General features: G+C 34.1%; 2 protein-coding genes across 2 annotated transcripts in view; one reads left to right on the top strand and one right to left on the bottom strand.

Moving 5' to 3' along the window:
- LOC127850296 (uncharacterized) overlaps positions 1 to 20,435 on the bottom strand; it is a 186,849-nt gene that overhangs the window by 122,025 nt on the left and 44,389 nt on the right. The gene's annotated exons all lie outside the window — the stretch shown is intronic.
- On the top strand, positions 9,238 to 11,127 carry LOC127849671 (uncharacterized). Its single transcript, XM_052382418.1, has 2 exons — positions 9,238 to 9,274; positions 10,565 to 11,127. The coding sequence occupies exons 1-2, from the start codon at positions 9,238 to 9,240 to the stop codon at positions 11,125 to 11,127; spliced, it is 600 nt and encodes a 199-aa protein (XP_052238378.1).

Below are 20,435 nucleotides of genomic sequence, written 5' to 3'. Positions count from 1 at the left end.
TCCTTTGTGCATTTGAGAAACCAATTTCATAAATATTAAATGTGATAGTGCATAAACATTGGTTTAAGGTGCGAGGAAAAACTATATTACGGGTTTGGTTGCATTCTTGCGGTTTTAAGTGCATGTTTTGATCGCTTGATTTGACGGTGGTAAACAAAATACATTATATTCATTAAATCTATCGATATCTCTCGCAACTGCGTTCAGGCAATACATGCATAAGATATGTGGGTATTTTGCGCTCATTTAATAAAGATGTTCACATGTTTACTTTCATTCAGCACATAAAATGTGTGACAAGACATGGCCTGCTAATTTATTCTACCTTAAAAAGATAACGATGTATATTTAAATACACCGGCAGTCGTAGGTTTAAGTCGCTTTGGAATGTACTTCGATACATGTACTTATGTGTTGCTTAAAAGTAACATAGAAATAACAAAATGTTAACATAGGTATGATTTGAACTCAAATGGGAATACGAAAAATAGATTGAAAAGCGAACACAAATCGATGTCTGTCCTTCCTGATTCATAATGCATTAACGAAAATTTATTTCTATTTCTTTTTTGTATATTTAAGTGTTGAGTGTCGTCTCGCTTATTTATCTATACATCTATGATGTAAAATTTATATTCGATATAGAAAATAAAAGGAAAATGTCATTTAGTATGTCGTGTTTAACTACATCTTTTGAAATGTTTGCCTAACGACTAACATTGAAAGGTCAAATCCATTCAAATTTACCATTCTATTTGCCTCTCATGTCATTTAAACTATTCTTCAAATACTGTTTATACACCAAACAGATGATACATTGTCAATGTGAATTCAGGTAACAAATAAAAGTCCATAAACCTCGGAAAATAGCTATAGGGTCCATTTAATTATAAAATCAATATTCCGATAAAATCGCTGGCAAATCAACAGGTTTCACTGCCCCTTTTCTATCCCTTTAGGCCCTTGTGATTACTTTCCAATTGTGTGCTAATTGCAAATTCATGACCCATTCGCGCACATGTTTTTGTCTCAAAATGTTTACATGCTTTCCATTTATAACATCGCTTTCAACGACACGGCAACAGGATATACATGTAGCGCGAGCATAAACATATTATTGTAAATCCGAATAACAACTTCGATAAAAAAAAAATTAAAAAACCGCGACTCGACTTAAAAACAGGATAAGTTGATAATGTACTTATTTTTCTATGCGTTTAAAGGCCCATAAAAGGTGACACATCCAATTATTATGCATACAAACAGGTCTAATTTTTACCGGATTTCAGTTACTCTTGGATACAAAATGATAATAATACAGCTTAGGTGCAACGTTGTCAAGAATTATGGGAGATATATCCGTTTCATAATTGTAAGAAATGTTTACAACTTTGCAACAAACGTTGTGTGTAGCCTCAAAGCGGTGAGGTATGCTAAAAATAGCCAAAAGAAAATTCAATTTTAATTCTATTTGAAACAACTTTTATACCAGCAGAAACTAACTTATTAGATCACTACAAACGTTTTAACCATTTAGAAGAGACCTACTTTGTGAGTGATACCGGAAAACGTTGAAAATCAACGTTATATTTTTGGTGACCTAAGTCAATTTCACTTTCACTTTCCCGAATAAACAGCAATGTAAATAAACTGATTGTTTGTAAACACATATGACTTGGAGGACACTGTATTTTGAGCTCAAAACAAGTTGTATTGCTCTTTTTATGGTTATGTCCAATAGCATATACATATTGTTTTTGATAACCTTTATAAATAAATAATATTAAAAATCGGTAAATAATTACGGATCCTCACCTTGTATGGGCCTTTAATGGATAACAGTCTGTATTTTGTTTACCGAGACGCAAGTTCGGGCGATTACGTATTTGCGCGTCACCGCTATAGAAATGAATTCTGGCACGTGCTATTTCATACTCAAGTGACTTAACGACTCGCTATCTTCCGGCCAGGATTTTTTGACGGGGGGCCCAAACGGGGAGATTGTTTTTTATTTGGCACTGTTCAAGGTGAATTTTAATGCGTATACAAACCTTATTTTGTGATATAAAGTTATGGTACTAGTATATTACAAGTAAATCAACATCTTTCTGAAGTCTTAAGATTTCATAAATGTATGATGTTTGATGAAGAAGGAAAAGCAACCTTTGAAAGTCAAAAATCTTTATAAAGAAATGTAACATAAAGTATGACTCTAGATGAGGTTTGATTTCAAAGATAAAATACTATTATGGTTATATGTCAATAGTGTCGTGTAGACTCTACACGGAATTCTAACAATGCCTGAAAGTTGCCACAGTGTATGCCTTTGTCCTCAAAGTATTTGGAAGAGTTTTTGTCACCACGAAGTGCCAAGTTTTGTCGTGCACACAACAGCACAGTTTTCGCAATAAATTCAAGAACTGTTTCGTTTTTCTTTTCCCGGGCCCGTAATGCAGTGTCAGTCTGCTTAATCACTGGCGCATTGTTCTTGTGAACACCAAGGAACCGCTCCGATAATGTCCTGGAATTACTATGGGCCTGATAGCCTGCTCCAACGTCCTTTGCGTGTTTCTATCCGTCAGGATTGAAATGTCCATTTAGTATATCCAATGCATTTTTCCAATTTAGGAATGGTTCTGACACCAGTTGTCAATGGGTTTTGTTACCAGGAAAGGTCACACAATACGCTGCGTCCTCTTTGACACTGTATGCGAGTCCATGAAATTTCTTTAGCCATGAAGACTGAAAGGAGCGATTGTGTGTTCCTGACCGTGGGAACACATGCTGGTCAGGCCAGCATGTGGACTCCAGTCCCATGTCAGTAACTTGTGTTTTCCTTCATCTGTCAACTTGCCGTGATGTCTGGCATAGAGGCTGATGTCTTCTGAGGTATGTATACTGTCTGTGCCCTGGATATGAGGCGGAGGAGTTGACCTGAAATCAGACAAATATAAATATATACCGGTATATATTTGCAAGAGTTTGTTGGCAAAGAAATACAAACATACAAGACATATTTCCAAAATAGTTGATTATGGTGACATTTTACCTGATATCCACTACTGCGTCATACTTTATCAAAATTGGCTGAGAAATGTCGTCATCAGTTTTTTGTTCAGATACGTCTCTAATGTTAACTGTTTACGCTTCATTTTAGAAGTGATGTCAAATATCATAAGAAATTTCGTATTGTTTTGAGTTATTGTCGAGTAAAATTAGCGCTAGAAAATATTTTGTCTATCTACCTTGTGTTTACCTACGAGAGCATTATCATAAAAGTGCCGCTGTTTTAGTTAATTGGCAATAATTTGTCAACATTTAGGGATAAAAAAACACTAACAATAGAAGGAATGGAACAAAGAAACTTACCGGTTTAAATTAGTGACGATTTTCCATATCACCTCTCTAATTGACATGACGCCTTATCAGTGATCGCTCCGCCCACTTAATCACGTGGCTCAGCGGGAAGAAAACCTAGACAAGCTAACACCAAAATGGCTTCTTTGCCTAAAGACTGCCTAAAGATTTACGCGATATTCCGGATGATTTTAGCGACTTGTTTAACACCATATTACACTTGTAAAGGGGTTGATGCCATTTAGTTATTCTGCAAATGCAAAACATATACGATTAAAGAGAACATCAGCTATTTATAACGGGTAAATCGGTACATTAAACACGCTCTCAAACGCTTGCGCGCTTACCGAAATCGAACCCGTTATTACGTGTGTCCCGTAATCGTTCATAGTTCATGGACGACACATAGGTACTAACAATGTTCATTACTCTTAAATTACCGGTGTATAGCCTATAATTCGATATCTCGTCATGCGCGTATTGCCAAGATAACGAGATTTGTATTAACTACCATTTTCTCGTGTCACGCATGGGACAAGTCCGTCCCTCTCTAGTAATATTAATTTCTCTGCATAATGAAGGATAACATATTCAACAACACCATATATCAGTTTCTAGTCCAATTTAATGTCTAACATACTTAATATTTTCAGTTATACAAATACGTTGTGATTGCTACATGATCGTATCTTTCTCGATCCGTACGTCTCCAAGTCTAAACGCTAACTCCCCCGCGGAGTGCCCTCTCCTTCCAAACATCCCCATTTTGTCCCCAAATTAATTTGCATATTTTTCCTTTAAACTTTTGATTGGTCCTCAGCTAGTATGGTTATTATTCATTGGTTGATTCGTCAGAATATTCTAGAAGGAACACTTTTTCACGTATTCACTTGCTTGGCGGATATACTAAAATTTAATCAATATATATTGGTACTAATCAATTTTTATTGATATAGAGTAATTCTGTTACTTTCGTCAGTACTATAACTTTTGTACCCCAGACAATAGGTGACCTTTTCATCTGTGCTGTTTATTGACCATGAGTGTTACTTATAATCTCGTATCTATATGCCGACTCTGGACTCAATGTGTTCTTATTTGAAATTTAATCAGGTCTGACTTTCCATGTTATTGATTCCAATTATACCCCACCCTGAGTGTGTTTGCTACTTTAAATAAATCTTAACCAGGTCTTAGTTTTGTAAATACCTCCCATTATTAATTGTTCAGACTTTATCTTAACATTGCATATATACATTATTTGAATATACATATTATCCTTTTTAATTTCTATCGTAAGAATAAAGTCATAAGAATAAACGATAAACGATATGTTTGCATACTCGCTACTGATATACTTGTCAATATTTCGTACATAAAGAAAACCCAAATATTTCACCCAATTTCTCATCATTATTTGACACGTGTAATGGTGGTATTTGCAATAAATTAACACTTCACCGGTATTTACCCGCGTTATTAACAAAATTATTACCGAAACATTCCCCCTACCCGTGTATTTGACACGAAATAGCGCTTTATAACTGGGAATTCGGTGAAGTTTTACGCGCTTTCTGACGCTGGGTGGGTATCTCAATTCCACATGTTATTGCGTATAAAAGTGATATTAATCATATTAAACATTGCTTATGGGACATTTATTAATCACTATAATTTAAAGCGCAAAAACAACACAGTAAGTTTGAACATTGTCTAATATAAAATTAGCGTTGTACGAAATGGAATACGGTCAGGCTATTATAAATTAATTAGGCTACCAATATCAGACGCTCGCGCAGGTACCGACTTCCCCGAAGTTACCGCATTTATTGGTTAACTAATATCAGTAATAATAACTCTTTTTCAATAGCATTTATCGATACGTCTTTATCAAAATAATAACAAAATGGTTTTCACTTGGTTCTGACACACACAGAAACGCGATTTTTAACGGGGATTTCGTAAAGTTACACGAATTGGGTACCAAAATTCTCAATTATTTTACATGCACACGTGACATAATACATAACTTAATAATGCTGAGTAATTGCTTATATGACATTTCAAGTTTGTGAAATAAATTAAGTGCATTACTATCAGAGTAATAAAACACAGCATGAATTAGGCTTCATGCTGGGTTTTATTTCTCTTTAGGCCAGCATTTTTTATTTATTTGTTTTACGGGAAATTTTTCAAAAAAAAATTGAGTCGGGGGGGGGGATAAATAAAAATAAAAATAAAATCATGAAAAGTGAGCAGTCTACCAAAAAAATAAAAATAAAACGGTCTTAACTGATTGTTTTTTGTTTTTTTTTTGAAAATTTAAAATTAAGCCAATTTAACCTTATGTATACTTGCATTAACCTTTAAGTGTTTTATATATCTTATTACACTGTTGTAGAAGCTTTTTATAATAATAGTAAACATATTTTTATATATATTTATATGTAAAAGCACCTTTCACATTTATTATACTATATTGCTTCAAAAGAGACCATTAACCACACCAGGCGTGTAGTGTATTATAGTGATCGTTAAACTTTTGATGAGTGTTAATCATATGTATGTTTATAACAAATATAGCATGCAAATATTTGACTTAAATAAAAAAGAATTGAAAACTTTTAAATTGTTTAATAGCTTTAAATAACAACCAACTTTGTAACTTTCATCCATGGGTGGTATATGCACACTCAAAAATACTATTTAATATACAACAGACTTGCTTTATATCATGATAATTTGTATCAATCATGAGAAAAAATGAGCCACATAACAGAAAATTGGACCTTATGGCGATTGCGACCATTTTGGCTCCAAAAGAGCAGTTTGATCAGGATCCAAACTGTTCAACATAATTGTCATTCAGTCAGTACTTCTAAAGATGTTAAGCGAACACTTTGGATCCTGATCAGACTGCGCTTGAATTGATCTTGATCCAAACTTTGTGTAGTGAAAGTTCTAGTACATAAAATGTGAATATTTTATTTAAGAAACCGTGAGTTATAGACTTATAAAAACATGTGCTGCATTTCATTTTATATTCAGAGAGAGTTATGGTGTTTATATATGTAAAGTGAACACAAGAGGCATGACTACAATATTTGGTGTGTAACATCGTTATGAGGTTCTCTTTGAAGTTTGTTCAAATCATGTAGAAAATTTGCCCTCCCTAGGGGTTACTGTTTTGCTTATAAATATAAACTATATAATCATTCTCTGAAACCGCAAGGCCCTTTGGTTTGTTGCGTTGCATGCCAACCATATAGTGGTTCTTTGCTAAGTTTCCTCAAAGCATGTATCCGTGGTCAAAACTGTTTGCGCTTTAGGGGTCAACTGATTTATATAGATTAATGTCTTTGATAATCCCTAACAACACAGACCCCGCAAGGGTCAGGGGTTCAATATTTGGTGTGTAACATGTTAGTGTTTTCTTCTTCTAGGTGTGATCAAATCATACATTTGGAGTTTAAAAAAAAACCGTCCTTGTTTCACATGCTTAATATTTACTTATATGATAAAGAGTTAAACAATATTATTCTCTCAAAACGCATGGGTTAGGTGATAATTATTTTGTATGTGACATTGTATGGCGGTAATCTTCGTTGGTTTTGTATCATGTCCATTGGCTTCACATTAGCCCCAACAAAATATTGAGGTAAAAGACACAATTTACCTAGAAACCAAGATTTATTTCATTGAACATTTTCTTACATGAAAGCCGTATAAAGAATTAAATAGCACAAGTAGCAAGGATTAAAATTGTTCTAGTAGAATTACTCAGCTGACTGTATATAACTTACTCGCAAGATTAATTATATATAGAACACAACTTTTGAACTATGTAGTTGTATATTTTAAAATAGTATTTTATTTTTAAAATTTCGTAAAAGACTCGAAGTATTGTCAAAATAAAATGGTGTAAACTTTTGCACACATTATTTTGTTCCTCTCTTATTCATAGTTTAAGTTCAAATGAAAATTTCTATGGAATGTGTTGTCTGTATTATATTTAGGAGAAACAGCAATAACATGTTTTGGATATATAATAAACAGAGCTATATAAATGTGAAGATAATAATAACCCTTGGAACAAATACATAGAGCCGATTGAGCACCAGGGCCCTTGCTACACTTTGGGGGATTGGGGCCGGGACCCTTAGAGGGGGGAATTTCAGGTCGTTTTCGGCGAAAAGGGGAATTTTACAAGATCTTTTCACCAATCATTCAACACTTAATATTGCTCTATTTTAATGTAATTTACATAAATATACATTTAATCAAAGGTTTATAGCAAGATACCAGCTGGCAACATAGGTATAAAAGTAAAAAAAAAAAATTTTTTTTGTTTGGGGGGGGGGGGGATTTTTAGGTGTAATAGGGGAAAAAAGTATACTATTTTAAGGTGGGAATGGGGCCGAATTTCGGCCCAAAAAACGGCCAAACGAAGGCCCTAAGCACATTTATCAACAGAGCTTGAGGTGAGATAAATTAATTTGCATTCCTTGCAGTACAAATCTTGCAGTATGAAAACATTATTTACAGTTGATAGAAAATCATATTTCGGCTAAAGAATAACTAATTTTTGAAAAATAATATCAAGAACAATAAATAAAACTTTCTTGTGACTTTAACGGACATACGAACATCGGGACCCAATGTTATTTTCTTCAGAAGCTGTGTTGCATACTTTTTTTCTAAATAAAGAATATATATGGGTGGGTGGGGAATGGGATTATTGATGCAAGTACCTGTGGTTCAGTCCTCATGTTCATTATAAAGAAACGAAAAGTAGTACTTCTTGGACATTTTCCGGATGTTGATTTTTATCTATAAAAATAGTACAGGATATGCATTTTAATAAATACGCATATTTATTAAACCTCCCCAAACATTTTTAACACACCGAAAGTTATCGATGGTGACACCTCTGCATCATCTGCAAAAGCTCATTATTATTTTGAATTTCGTATCACATAATATGGAAATGAGGTCAACAATGGTGTTCTGAAGATTATCTTTCCTAATTGAAATTGTTTCTGCTCCGTTTTTAATTAATTTGATTTTAAAATATGCTACATTTGTCTCGTTTATGTTAATGTCCGCAATTTCGGAAATGCAATATGAAAATCATTTTTTAAATACTCACCGATTGCCTAATAGTGTGTGGTATTGGCTGCAATAGCCAATGAAAGTCGCTGACGCTTTACAAGTCGAATTGGCACAACGAAACAACCCGTATTATAAACACATTGTGACAACACTTTCGGCAATCTGCGCAATTTTTTTATCTAGTTTTGGATAAAATACCAGGTCAGCGGGTGAAATGTAAATAAAAAAAACGAAATTGACTTTTATTTTTATTTGTATTTGTCGAAAAATAGGGTCGGTCGCTCCCGTAAAACAGATAAATAAAAAATGCTGGCCTTAAGTAATGCAGATGAACCTCGCTTCTGACCTAGTTACTGTCTACGTCTCTGATATTTGTCAACATGTACCGGACACATTTTTTTAATTATTTTACAGTTCAAAATAGTACACGACGTAGTTGTCATTAGTTTTGTTAACACCTTTAGCTCTATCATATAACATGAGAGGAAATTGATAACTGTCAATTTGATGGGAAATCTGGAGAGTGAACATGGCAATTTATTTCAAATGTTTTCTCGTGGTCGCTGCTTGTTGTGCATATTCAGGTATGTTTTATTATGGCGTATTAACATTTGTGCATGAATTTATTATGTCATATTATCACTGGATATTCATTTGTTATAGTATATTTAATATTGTGTTTGGATTCATTATAGTACATTTTAAACACTGTCAACACATATTTTTAAAATAGTAAGCTTTGAATAAATCGTTTTTAGACTTATCAAAATGGCAGTGACCAAAACACGCATTGAATTCGGTAAAGGTACAAAATATTGGAAGCTTAATGCCACAACAAATTAATCAGTTTACACCAAAAATTGGAGCAAGCAAGCGCTATAAAAATTAAAATATATTTGTTCCATTTTCTATATAATCAGAGTTGAATTATATATTGTGTCCATAAAATTGAACATTTCTGCCAAACACATTCAACTTTTTGAATATTGCCAATAGTGGCCTATGATAACAATTGTTAAGAAACAATAATCATCCCAAGTTGTTGTCCTTTAATTTTGTTAGTGATACTTAATTTAAGACTATCCAGGACTTGTGCTCATTTGTACTCGAGGATAACAAACTTAGGGCAGTGTGAACAGCTGTTTACCTGTTCTACAACTTTGTAAGATTTGATAACTGGAAGCCTATTGTCAACAAACTTAGCTAGTATCTGCAATATATTCAAAAAATATTTCTGATCAGTAATATATTTTTTGTTGTTGCTTTTTTGGACTTGATTTTTTTTAATTGTTCGTTTAAGACACCACGGCAAAACTAAGTACTGTCGCGAAGTTCAATTAACCGTTAAACATTAACAATCTATGTCTTGATCAAATGTAAGATTACCAACATGTAAGAAAAATATATCTTCTATGAAAATATTTGGGTGTTTAAGTTAATATGTACACTGCGGGAGAAATTAAAACAAAATTCAATTTACGATTTTAATGTGCGGCAAATCCTACGGTAAATTATATATATGGGCGGGGGTTAATCGTATTTTCTGTACATACACAAGCTAGCGATGCCTCGAAACAAAGTCGCCATGTACATAATTTGTTTATTTCGTCCGTGCTATCAATTTTGAACATAAAAACAAATTCGATCCTCTTCTCATTGATTACCTTTAAATGTTCAGTGAAATACAATTCATGAGCATTTTAACAGTTTAAACGTTTTATGAATACAATTCTAGAATAAAAGATCATATGTAATAATACCAGAAAACGAACGAAAATATAGTTTAAGACAATTGCAAATACTTTTCTTTAGTACGGTCGCACATTTGTGCATGTAAAACAAACCCATAAATATGGTTAGAACACCAAATCATTATACGAGTCTTTTTTCAGCAGCTGTTAATAAGCTTTGCAACGTCGTAACGTAATGAACTAAAATTGATTCTGTTGATATTGACTGTCGTTTAAACGTTTACGTTACTGGAATCAAATTAAGGCAGACAGGAAATATAACAATTCGTTTATAAAAAAGGAATACAAGAATAAGCGAGCCTGTTTAACATGTTTCTCATTTAAATATATTCTAATCCATTTAGGAACTGCTGGTGGATCAACTTACACCCGATGGGGAAGAACGACGTGTTCCGCAACCGGGACACTAACCGTATATTCGGGTTACTCGGCAGGAAGTCATTACACGCACCAAGGAGCTGCCGTGAACTACCTGTGTCTCACCAAAGAGCCGCTGTGGAGCAGATTTGACGCCAGCCTACAGCACGGAGCGCCGGTTTACGGGGCCGAGTATGAGTTTGATGGGCGGAACAGGGTCACTTTCTTCGATAGGGAAATAACCGATCACGATGCTCCATGCGCCGTGTGTGAGTCTCCTCGTTCGCAAGTGCTGATGATTCCGGGTCGCAACAAATGCCTGGCCGGATGGACCTTGGAGTACCAAGGATATCTCGTGGCAGGCGATATTGATCATGTGGCCGCTTCAGAGTTCATATGCCTGGACGCCAATCCCGAGTCACTGCCAAATGACTCGGGAAATACTGACGGGAAGGTGTTCTACTTTGCAGAAGCGAGATGTGGAGGGTCCCTGAAATGTCCGCCGTACGTCAATGGGCGAGAACTGACGTGCGTTGTTTGCACGAAATAAACAATATCATGTTTATCTCTTATTCGCATGAACCTTCAGACCGTAATTTTTCTGTGACATAGTAAAACAATTTGTAATTTATTCGTAATCGTTCATGTTCATAATACACGAGTTTGAGTTTTAAATCTCAATATTCAGGTTGATGTTGAACAGTAAAAAGCAAACAAATTTATTTTACAGTTAGAAAATCAATGAAATATATGACAATATATAAACTATTGTACAAATTACGATACTGTCATAAAGTAGCACCCTTCTTATACAAACGGATAAAATAAATGCACTAAATCAATTTGCCTCCCCCCCCCCGGTGAATTCTATGTAAATGTTTTGATAAAGATTACATGGGGGTAGAAAACGTCCATAAGAACAGTTAATCGAAGATACTTTTTGTGTCACTGTATTATAGATTGATTATTGATTCCAACTTAAACTGATAATTTGGAAATGTACTGAAATGTACAAATTGCCCCCCCCCCCCCCCGGTGAATTCTATGGAAATGTTTTGATAAATATTACATGGGGGTAGAAAACGTCCATAAGAGCAGTTAATCCAAGATACTTTTTGTGTCACTGTATTATAGATTGATTATTGATTCCAACTTAAACTGATAATATGGAAATGTACTGACAAAATTACATGGGGGTAGATAGACTACATTAGAACAGTTCATCTCAAATATACTTCTTTGTAGTCACTGTATACAAGATTGGTTATATATTAAAACTTTGAATGATACTAGTGTTTTTCTTCATAGAAATCTGTTTCTCAAATGGGAAAATAAAATTAAACGATGTTACATGTTCAGAAAATGTGTGTAACACTAATCTTCATTTCATTCCAAGTATATCTAGGGTAGCGGATCCGTGGTCTAGTGGTAACACACTGGCTTCACAATCCAGAGAACGCTGGTTCGTTCCCCCGCTGCACCTAACCTACTAACTCGTCTTTCGCATGAGGCGTTAAACCGAGGTGCAGTGTACTGGGTGCTATACACCGGGCACTAAAAGACCCAGGGGGTGGAACGGGGTGTCTCCTGTATCTTGTACTATCCCCCGTAACCAACTAACACGTCTTTCCGGGGGCGATTGCAATATGGGAGACAAACCCGGTGCTCTCGATAAAAAAAGTATATCTAGCAGATATTCACATACGCACTTAGACCATCACGTGACCTTTTAATGTGCATACTTAGATCTTGTACGTGCTCACGCAGACATTCCCGTGCAAGCGTAGATCTCTCACGAGTGTACGTAGACCTTGACTTGCGCTCTAAGACCTTCACGTGCATACATACACCTTTCATGGAAATATTTACACATTTCAAGTGCTCACTTGGATCGTCACATGCGCACTCATATATAGCACGTATGCACTTAGACATTTCTCGTGCGAATTAAGCTCAGCGCGATAAACAGCCCAGTGCACATTGTTCCTCATTGAATTTCTACTGAAATGCATTTTGAACACACGTTATTTATTTCACTAATTATAATACCCCGGTACTTATTTTTCAATGTATTGATATAATTCTCAGTGCTATGAATGAAAGAGACAAAGCCTTTTACAATTATAAAAAGGATATAAGTGTAGATAATTATAACATATTTAAGACTCTTAGAAATAAAGTTCAGTTACTTGTTCACAATGCTAAAAAAGATTATTTTAACAATGTACTTGATCAAAATAAAAATGATTCATCATCCTTATGGAAAACTCTTAAAAATCTTGGTTTGCCTTATAAGAAAGGTTCAGCAACATCTGGCTCCAACATGTGTTTAAACATTGATAATAATATTTGTTTTGAAAAGAAACTTATTGCTGAAACATTTAAGGAATTCTATACAACTATTGCATGTAAACTTGTTGCAAAATTACCTGAAAGTGTACACAAATTTGGTGTTAATTTTGTTAATTCTTTTTATGCAAATAAGGGTGTTTATGCTAATAGTTATTCTTTTTCCATTGTAACTGAGAGTAAAGTTCTTAAATATTTAACTTCACTTGGCACAAAGAAAGCTACTGGCTTAGATGGCATACCTTCGCGTTTTGTCAAAGACGGGTCCTCTGTTATTGTTAGTCCCTTAACTCACATCATTAATTTGTCCCTCATACAAGGTCAAGTCCCCGATGATCTTAAGACGGCAAGAGTTGTTCCCCTCTATAAAAAGGATGACAAATTGTCTGTAGGTAATTACCGGCCTGTGTCCATTTTAAATGCTATTTCTAAAATCCTTGAAAAGGTAGTTTATGACCAGGTTGAATCTTATTTTAAAGATAATAAATTATTGTATAAATTTCAGTCAGGTTTTAGAAGTGGCTTCTCCACGGATACTTGTTTAATTCACCTAACAGATTTTATCATGTATGAAAATGATAAAAGTAATATTGTTGGCATGGTTATGTTAGATTTACAGAAGGCGTTTGATACAGTCGACCACTCAATTCTTCTCATGAAGCTTCGTGCATCCGGTCTTAGTGATAGCGTTTTAAACTGGTTCAAATCATACTTGTCGGATAGAAACCAGCTTGTTGATGTCTCCGGTACCTTTTCTTCTAAGGCCAGTATAACCTGTGGTGTACCCCAAGGCTCAATCCTTGGACCCCTTCTTTTTCTAATTTACGTGAATGATATGTCAGCTGTGGTTAAAAATAAATTGTTATTATATGCTGATGATTCTGGAATCCTTGTTTCTGGTAAAAGTGTACTTGATGTTGAAAAGGCACTAACAGATGATATGAACTTGGTTAGCCAATGGTTGATCGACAATAAGTTGTCATGGCACTTAGGTAAAACTGAGTCAATTGTGATTGGGTCCAAGCAAAAACTTAGGTCACAATCTAGCATTGATATATCTTGTAATGGAACACCCATTGCTTCTACATCATCCGTTAAGTATCTTGGAATTACCCTTGACCAAAACCTTTCTTTCTGCTAAATGGCCGAGTCTCTTTTGAAAAAGGCCAATTCTAGGTTAAAATTCCTTTATCGTAAGAAAGATTTCCTTACTTTGCATACGAAGAAACTTCTTGTAATGTCACTGATTCAGTGTCATTATGATTATGCTTGTTCTGTTTGGTATAATAGTATAACTCAGTCTTTAAGAAATAAGTTACAAACCTGTCAAAATAAGTTAATTAGGTTTGTTCTTGACCTTGATTCTAGAGTTCATATTGACCAATCTCACTTTAAGTCCCTCAACTGGTTACCAGTTCACATGAGAGTAAATCAAATAATGTTATGTCATGTCTTCAAAATAAGAAATGGCCTTTTTCCAGATTACTTGAGTGAACACTTTGTTTCCCAAGATTCTATGCATAATTACAGCACTAGGCTAAGTAAAAAGGGTGGGTATTGTTTACCCAAGGTCAAATGTCATGATTCCAAATCCTTTTCTTTTAACAGCATTAAACTCTGGAACTCTTTACCTGAGTCACTCACAGAGGTCAACAGGTTAGAAGGCTTTAAGGTTGCCATTAAAAGTCATTTAATGAATAATATTTATTTTTTTATATATGTGTATCTTTTCACTTTTAATAAGCAGATATTAACTTCGTCTCAGGTTTTTATTTTTAATAATTATTAGTTCATACTTCATAACATACATTTTAGCAATATATTTAATTTAGATAATTCTTGATACCTCATATCATCAAATTACAACTGTCAAAATATCTATGTGTTGCAATAATTGATAACATTATCAATTGATCTTAGTTTCCATCTCCTGTCATATTTTCTGAGCACTACTGTGATAATTAGTTTGATCTCTTTTGAACGGTGATATATATTTTGTATTTCATTAAATAATTATTTTACTATGAACATAGTTATGTTTAAGGTCAACATAGTTATGTTTAAGGTCTGCCTCTTTTTGTCATGCCACCAATAATAAGGACCACAATGGAAATAAGGGCTTGCTCTTTTTTGTGTTATCCTTGGTTTGGTGAGCATGTCATAGTTTATTGTACATGATATAGTTTTTAACAATTTCTTATTATTTTATTCAATGTTATGTTGTGAACTGTGTATATGCTTTCTATGCCGAAATAAATCTATCTATCTATCTATAATTACAATAAACGTATACATAGCCCAGTGCCATGGTATGAAACCATGTAAACTTGTATACTAAGGTCATACAATAGTATGTATGTCTGGTCCTTCTGAACAGTACCTTTGGGTACTTTATATAAGGAGCGGTATTCATTTTTGTCAGGTTATTAAAACGTGTGTTTACGTTCCATCCTGGCAGTGGGTAGTGGAGAATGTCAACTGCTATTCCATTGCAATCTATTAGGCTGTGCATATTTTTAGTTAGTGCCTTTACTTTCACACCACAAACATATTCAATTTTTTGTCGATGTATGTGTTCATCATCTTGCACATTAAAGCCTGAGTGTTTATTAAATAAATAATAGTTTGTATGTATTATCTGCCATGGTAAGACACCTTCATGTCCTTCGAACGATATCCCAATTGTTATGTCTGCAAAATAATCATAATTTCGTATTTTAGCTGTAATACGTCTCATCTTTCATCGCATATTTCCTAATGTTATGGTATTCTGCCCCCAAAATCAAAGATTAAGGGAAAACTTGAACAAACAAAAATGTGCACACATTACAAGGTGCCAACCTTCAATCTTTTTCCCCATCGTAAATCTTAAGTAAACATTCATTTAAAAAATAATTTGATTGCAAAAACAGCAGAGGGAGAATAGAAACGTTAAACACAAAAGTTTCATATGATGTATTATGTATTAGAATAATAAGAAACTATTTTAGTTTGACAGCAAACATTTAAATTTTCATCTTTACTTGCACACGCCGGGTATGCGGATACTTTGATGACGGACGGCAATTCGATGACAGTGAACAACAAAAGCCACGCGCGAGAGGTGAGTTCTTCAGCTTTTTTGCATTTATGTTCTGTTCATTTGGTTTTCATACACGGAACATTGTTTGGGTGATTAATGGTATAGCACGTCGTATTGCGAAGAAAGGCATTCGCGGAAAAACGGTGAATTATAAAAAAACGATAAAATGCTATCGATAATCAGCATGAATTGGATGATCAGTACATATTTTAACAAAATAAACATACTTGGAAATAAATCAAGAACGTGCTTGCTATTCGAAATAAACGATCGATATATCCATTAATGTTACAACATGTTACATTTTAGTTAACTAACGTATTTGAGGAAATTCAAATGTTTTAAGAGTCGCATGCACATTTTTCATGGGCACTTCGTTTACCGATCATCTCAATGACAATGGCACTTTGATTCTCGATTACTGGACACTTTTTCCAGATATAACACACTCTTTTTAGTGAATCAAAAATGCAGAATTCGCTGTGGAATACTGTTTTAGTAAGCAGGCTATTAATAAAAATGTATGTACTTACGTAAATCAACAAGATTTTAAGACAATGCTGTTACGACACGTTTGGTAACGTCAACTGCCAAGTATCTATGATTATATGGGCGGTTTCAGGGCCACGGACCCGAATTTTAATCATTTTTGTTAGTGTTGTTTTGTCGTATTTGTTATCCCGTATGTTATAGGGAGATGAATAATTGCCTTAAATAAAAAAAATATCTTCTAGCGAGCGGACCATATAATTGCGAATTACGTTACACGTGAATTCGAATTCAATGCTATATTTAAAACTTGATTTGAATGTAGCTGAATGCATAAAGTTTTATATGTAACGCTATTATATATATAACCAAACGCATTTTGATAAAAAGTTCATACTAAGTTGGTGCAAAAACACTGTGCATTGAAATCGAAGTCGCTATACATCAAAGGCTTACCTGATGTACTCAAGAATTTTGTTCAGTCATCCCGAATATTGCAATATTGCAAACGCCCTGATACTTAATTAAATTGAGTATTTCACTGACCTAAATATTTCACAAATGTATTCTGGTCGCTGAAATATACACCGTCACTGAGCCTCGTATGTATGAATTACTTTCAGCCAATCAGTGAATTACCCTGAAAAATATGGAAATCACCCGCTGATTCATGCACACATTGAAAATAATTTCAGCCAATCAGTAAATTAAATTGAGAAATATGGAAATCACCCGCCTAGTCAAACACGCATAATCAAAACTTGATTATTTCAAGTAAAAAATAAGACCAAAAAAGGCAAACGATGGTAAACTTCTCCCATCCGTGTACCATATTAAGGCAAAGTAAGATAAACTGGGACTTGTTGTTCAATGTTCAATGATGATTCATAGTAAGAAATCAAAACACATCAATGGAACTGATTTTGACAATTCATTCAAACAGGCAAATCATTTTAAAACCCATATCAAGTCATATACAATTATATCAAATTTTGTTTCCCTAAAATGCTGTCATAACGAAATCATGTTTGATGTTATGTTCTTTATTGTTGTTTAGGGGATTTTATAGCAAAAGTGTGGCCGAGTTTCCTTGAGAAAGTGGTTCGTGTCAGTAATCTGGGTCTTTAAGATACAAAAATAGCTTCCATTGAAATGCGCATTGTATAAAGCGTGTGTTCGCATCCGTTACAATATATTATAATATTATAATATTTTATATGTTTATCCACAATTATATATTGCATCAAAACCAGTCAGCCGTTATTTCTGAAAAAGGAAACATAAATGTGTACAATCTTTCTTCCAGATGGAACCCCACAGTTTGCACGTTTGATAATTCAGTAGAAATGGCCATTCATATATGATTTGCCTATAAACATGACTCATTTAAAAGGAAGTGCGTTACCTCAATCGATAAAACAGGTAAACAGAAAAACACGCAACCGGATATGAAGCATAACATTTCTATTTACGAAAGAAGAAAAGGTCGCTAAACGTAGCGAGTTGCCTCGTTTGCTAAACATGCCAGTGTTATTAAAGTACAAATGCCACGTTTTCAATCTAGTGAAATAAAAACCAGTTTATTACACAAATTTCTAACCGAGAATTCGGATTTTTAAAAATATATAATATTTTGATAATTTAATTTTATGTCAAGGCAATTGGTTATTTGACTTTAGTCATGGTAATATTTCAATATTCATTTATATGTAAATATATTTGGCAACCGCGAAATTGCCCATTCAAACATAATCCACGGAAATAATGTATGTGGCGCCGCCAGAAGAACATTAACGTATGATGCTAGAATATATTTTGAGAGGAATGTCAATGCAATAAAAACAAGAAATAATTAACCAAGCCATATGCGAAACAATCTTTGGGCGGAGAATATTTTATAATTCACAACTAGTGTTTTCGCAGGTAAAACCAATTTTACAAAAACAACATGTTATATAGTCTCATCCCATAGCTTATGTTGAAGCAGTCAATTAGTCGCAAAACCCGTCTTGATCAAATATCAAATAAATCCTTTCGCAATACGGTACATCAAGTTGTTTATTGAAAAGTGAACTTGTTTCAAAACTTTAAATGATTGTGCAATGTTGCGGTAAAACTACAAACGCGTTGGCCCTTGAACATACTGGTTATACGTTGCAAAAGATGATACATGTATCAGTTAATTAAAATGTTATTTTAAAGTGGTATATTCTCCCATGCACTCATCTGTGAATAAACATTTCTATAAATGAAGCATCGTCAAAAACGAATTACCGAAACATTTTCTTATCTTTTTGGAACATTTTTATGATTTTGTATAAATGTGAAACAAATTCGATTTGTCTGATGAGTACAGTCTATATGACCATATATTTTCCAGCTTAATTGTCACCCGACCGCCGGATCTACGCATAGAACACGAGCTAAAACATTTTTAAATAACGTTCTTTGTAGAGAAACGGTTGATCTAAAGCATGTATCTGTCACATTATAGTTACAAATTGTAGGTAGAATATGTGGGTTTACCTCATGTAAGAAATATTGAAAATTTTATTAAAAGGGCCAGTAAACATGACAGTCACAAATTGCACATATGTTCAAATAAGCTTATCGATGAGGGAGAGATTAAAGAATAGTATAGTTGACACAAGGCCGGGTATGGTTGTATTGGTCAGGCAATAGTGTTTATTCAGTTAAATCTCTCATTAAAAGGTTGGATAAAGCTTGTAAATATTTTAGTGGTTTGTTTATCCCATTCCCAGGGCTTCATTGATTCAGTATCTTAAGTAATGTATCCAATCAGAAACAACCACGCATAGAACACTGACCAATGGGATTCATAACTGAGTTTCACGGGGCAAATGTTAGAGGGAAATAGTCAGTTAGCGTTTAGACTTGGAGGCGCACGGATCGAGAAAGATACGATCATGTAGCTATCAAACTGTATTTGTATAGCCGAAAATATTAAGTATGTTAGACATTAAATTGGACTAGAAACTGATACATGGTGTTGTTGAATATTTTATCCTACATTATGCAGAGAAACCAACATAATAGAGAAGGACCGACTTGTCCCATGCGTGACACGAGAAAATGGTAGTTAATGCAAATCTCGTCATCTTGGCAATATGCGCATGACGAGATATCGAATGATAGGTTATACACCGGTAATTTAAGAGTAATGAACATTGTTAGTAACTATGTGTCGTCCATGAACTATGAGCGATTACGTGACATATCTCTATGTCCTAATGGAGGTAATTATATATTAGATAGCATGTCATGAATAATCACTGTGCTTAAACTGCCTCTCAGAGATTAATATCAGCAGCGATGCAGGTCCGACATTCTATTGGAACGTTTTGGCTCAATGCCCGTAAACTAAATTCAATTATGATTCAATTATGTTCCTGATTTTTCACACCTGCATGGACTGGTAAACATCTGTTTTGTTTTGCACTTGCCTGTTGCTATAATTGTTATAACATATTGAAGATGAAGTCTGACATTGACTTTAACTTTGAACTATATTTGTGTATCATTAGAATGAATACAATCTTGTAATATTTTCCTTTTTGCATTTTCATGTAAATGCTTCATTTTGATAATCCCCACAAATGACTAATGCAAATAAGTAATATTTTTATATCCAGGTGTTAATTAAACTTTTTGAAATGTCACATTTCGTGACAAAATGTGAATTGTATTTTGTTTAATAACCTTATAGATATTATAGATTATCTATAGAAACAAGGGCTGTTTGTAAAACATGCATGCCCCCCATATGGGCTCTCCGTTGTAGTGACAGCCATTGTGTGAATATGTTTTTTGTCACTGTGACCTTGACCTTTGACCTAGTGACCTGAAAATCTATAGGGGTCATCTGCCAGTCATGATCAATGTAACCATGAAGTTTCATGATCCTAGCCATAAGCGTT

The sequence above is a fragment of the Dreissena polymorpha genome, chromosome 11, assembly GCF_020536995.1.
Source record: "Dreissena polymorpha isolate Duluth1 chromosome 11, UMN_Dpol_1.0, whole genome shotgun sequence".
Classification (NCBI taxonomy): domain Eukaryota; kingdom Metazoa; phylum Mollusca; class Bivalvia; order Myida; family Dreissenidae; genus Dreissena; species Dreissena polymorpha.
Note: the sequence above shows the minus strand (reverse complement) of the source record. Positions and strands in the feature narration are given on the sequence as shown.